General features: G+C 36.5%; 1 protein-coding gene across 1 annotated transcript in view; it reads left to right on the top strand.

Annotated features, from left to right (window-relative positions):
* Positions 1-727: 727 nt before the first annotated feature.
* LOC117108648 (gamma-glutamyl hydrolase-like) overlaps positions 728-3,607 on the top strand; it is a 6,801-nt gene continuing 3,921 nt past the window's right edge. Inside the window, exons 1-4 of the mRNA XM_033250740.1 lie at positions 728-942; positions 1,482-1,644; positions 2,377-2,464; positions 3,036-3,174. Of these exons, the coding sequence (XP_033106631.1) occupies positions 807-942; positions 1,482-1,644; positions 2,377-2,464; positions 3,036-3,174 (526 nt within the window). The 5' untranslated portion in view covers positions 728-806. The remainder of the gene's footprint in view (positions 943-1,481; positions 1,645-2,376; positions 2,465-3,035; positions 3,175-3,607) is intronic.

Here is a 3,607-nt window from a genome sequence, read left to right as displayed (position 1 = left end):
TATATATATAAAAGCGCGTTGAATTTAAGTAACGAAGGTTGTTTTATTTTGTATGGAGTTTGCGACCCTTAAGGCGAGCCCTTAGAAACCGACAATTTAGGGGTTTGAAATGCTTATTTAATCAGTTTACACGGTTTCTTCTTCCCGACGAGTTGTGTTTGGCCCGATGGAGGGGTAGCTCTCTCCGAGTACGGTAGTCCCTTCCCCCTCGACTGTCAGTATTGAGTTGGATGGATTTCATGGGTGGAAAATACAGATTACCAATGATGGAGGTTCGAAGACTTATTTACAGTCAGGTCCTTTTAATTTTTTTTTTTCAGTTTTAAGACATTTTATTTATTTATTTATTTATTTTAATTTACTCTTATGAACCCTTGCCGAAAACCCAATAGAATAATTTACGCCACTGTGTACTGTATTTAAGCATGGATGATATTTAAGCATGTTTTAATACTGTCAAAGCCTCATCTGAAAGTTTAACGTGCAAACCGATGAGCCGTCGCTCTTGTTGTTTAGGTCTTGCCAATCTTTCACAGTTTTTGTGTATAAATGTAATATATTTATTTTTCTAATGCTGAACATTTCAGAGAATGGCTGCTGTTTGTTATTTGACCTGGAACAATAAATAAAAATAATTAATAAAACGTCTGTTCCGAAAAAAAAACAAACCGATGTGCTATTGGAACATTCCAGTGTACAGCTGAAACACCAAAAGAGCAATGGAATCGAACCGGGAGTAAAATTTTGAGAAGGCCTCTACGGTTCAGCGCACACACATGGTTACCACCAGTTTAACCGATTGAGTAATGCTGTGCTGTAGTTTTGTTTTTTGTAATGCAGAAAAAATGGCTCTTGAACCTGGAACAGTAAAATTCACCGTGAGCATGATATATTTAATTTGCCTTTGTTCAGGTAAAAAAGTGAATGACCGTCCAATCATCGGTAAGATACACCATTTAAATATCCCAAATAGTAAAAAAGATTATATTTTAATAATCGGCCTAACAGAAAGGCTTGACGATTGATCATTGTATTTGTTCTGGTTAGACTCATACCGTAACAAACTGGGCCCCTAGGTCTAGACTATTTAGAATTTACGCACGTTGATGTGGTCTGTGGTAGGGTGTCGACATTTCGTAACCCGGACTTCTCGCAACTCGCCGCTGAAATTTCGTAACTTGCAATGTCTTGGTTTCGAAATGGCCGCAGTAGAGTTAGAAAAAGTCAGGCTCGGAATATCTACCACCCAAATCTTGAGCCTTGATATTTTCTTGTATACTAAGTATCAATTAAATTGCAAGAATTTTCAAGATAAAAGGGATCGTCGAATTGGTTAACAATCTTTCAAAGCATGATGCTTTCCAGAAACCTTACTTTGCATACACCTTCGAATCTCCGTAGGCATATACAAACCACAGTCAATATTTTTCTCAATGCTGAAAAGAATTTACATTTATTTTATTTATTATCAACTTCTCTAGGTGTAATGTCGCAAGAGACTCACGGTGATCTTGGAAAATTTGGACCGTCGGTGGTCGTCGCATCTTACGTAAAGCTTGTAGAATCGGGTGGTGCTCGTGTCGCGCTTGTTAAGATAAACCAATCAATGGACTATTACATAAAAATGTTCAACTCAATAAATGGGTAGGTATTGGAGCAGTAGTTTTGCCAGTAGTGGTCCGGGGGCACAAGACCCTACTCGAGAAACCCTGCTTCTTTCCCCCTTTGGTCGAGAGAAGCCAATTTATTTAATTTATTTATTTTGTTGGGATACAAGGAGACTTCATTCATCCCACTGCGGGGAAATTTCATGGCTAAATGTTTATACAGTAAAACAAAATGCATTAGGCAATTTAACACTTCTTTAATGTTCTTTAATGCGCATGTGCAGATTCATAAAATTTGCTCAAACATGCATGGTAAGGCGAAGTTAGAGTACAGTAGGATTTAACCAACTATATTACAGGCCAAATATATCGGACCAACCGTATTCCATAATATCTGAGCGCAAACACTATTTATTTGCATATCGTTGTAAACATACAATACTTAGTATGTGTCATACAGTGGTGGATTCAGGGCCCCATAAATTTTACAAAATTGTTTATAAAAATGGAGAAAAAAAAAGAAATTATATTCAAATTTTAGTCTGAGAGTGCCATTTCCGGCCATAATCATAAATGTTCTTGCCCCAGCCCCAACCGTGGTGGGGCTGAAGTGGTCCACACTCACCTGGGTTGGCATATTTCAGTGCGCTATGAGTCCGAATTCCTGGATCCGCCACGGTTAGGCCTATGTCTACTTGTCGAACACTCACCAGAGAACATGCTAAGTGTCTTGACAGTGGATTTTTTTTTTTTTTTTTTTTAATTTCAGGTTGATATTTCCAGGAGGTGGACAGTCAGATATTCTTAATTCAGGGTATGGAAAAGCTGCAAAAATCTTTTTTAGTATGGCAGTTGAGGTACAGTTTTTAAGGCCTATCGTAGGTTTCCGTTTGACTTTACACACTCTTAAAATACCACCTTCGTCAGTAAGATACTTCTGGTATCCTCAGGCATTTGTATATTGTCATTTATGACGATAAGGAAATTTCCTTGCAGCCGGGTTGAGTGAAGCTGTAACTTGGGGCCTAATTCAAAGGATCCGGATCCGATTTTCTGATCGGTTCGATATGTTTCGGCTCCGAAAATTTTGATTTAAAAAAAGCCGGGCACTGTCATACGACCGTCGGCCGACGAATTCAACCCCGTTCCCAGTGAGCGCTGTTGGCTTCGCGAAGCCATTTGCTAATTGGCGGTGGCAATCTTCATTAAAAACCCTCCGTTGCGCACGCATCGTGCTGTTGCGTAATAAAAATAATAGGCCTAATAATAATAATAATAATAATAATAATAATAATAATAGGCCTAATAATAATAATAATAATAATAATAATAATAATAATAATAATAATAATACAGGTAATAATAATAATGATAATATAACATTAATAATAATGATGATCATTTTTATTATATTTATATCATATTTAGAGCAATAATAAAGGGGACTACTTTCCGATATGGGGCACATGTCAAGGTCTTCTACTTTTAGCCGCAATTGTTGCAGGTGAAGATATTAGTGGTAGTGTTGATTGTGTCAACGTTGCCGTGCCTTTAAAACCCACACCAGGTATTTCAATACACGTCATGTTTATTAAAATTTAGCTGAGATTTTGTTTATTGGTTGACGCTCTCATCTTCCAATTCTAGGGTCTTGGTTCGAATCCTTCAAGACACCAGGATTTGTTTTCATGACTAAATAAATGTAACAGTACATAGTAGCATAATGTAACTGATTTGTTCAGTTGTTTTGTCGTTGATTTTCATTTTTTTTCCGACTTTTATTTAAGGCATGTCCATCATAAGATCTTTATCTTCTCGGGATCATGCCTTCTTCCAAGCTTGTTTTCGTTTTATCTTAAATCATTGATATGTTGTGTGTTTGTATTATAGAAGTAAATAAATGTTTTTTTTAATGAAATTAAAGTCAAATAAGAATTTTCTGTATATAAACTAGATAGATGTCATCAAAAATATGAGCGTTCAATTAATAGCATTACAAA

Source organism: Anneissia japonica, unplaced genomic scaffold (genome assembly GCF_011630105.1).
Source record: "Anneissia japonica isolate Jap-2015-1 unplaced genomic scaffold, ASM1163010v1 scaffold1587_len1432017_cov164, whole genome shotgun sequence".
Classification (NCBI taxonomy): Eukaryota; Metazoa; Echinodermata; class Crinoidea; order Comatulida; family Comatulidae; genus Anneissia; species Anneissia japonica.
The sequence above is the reverse complement of the archived record's forward strand: the minus strand, read 5'-3'. Positions and strand labels throughout refer to the sequence as shown.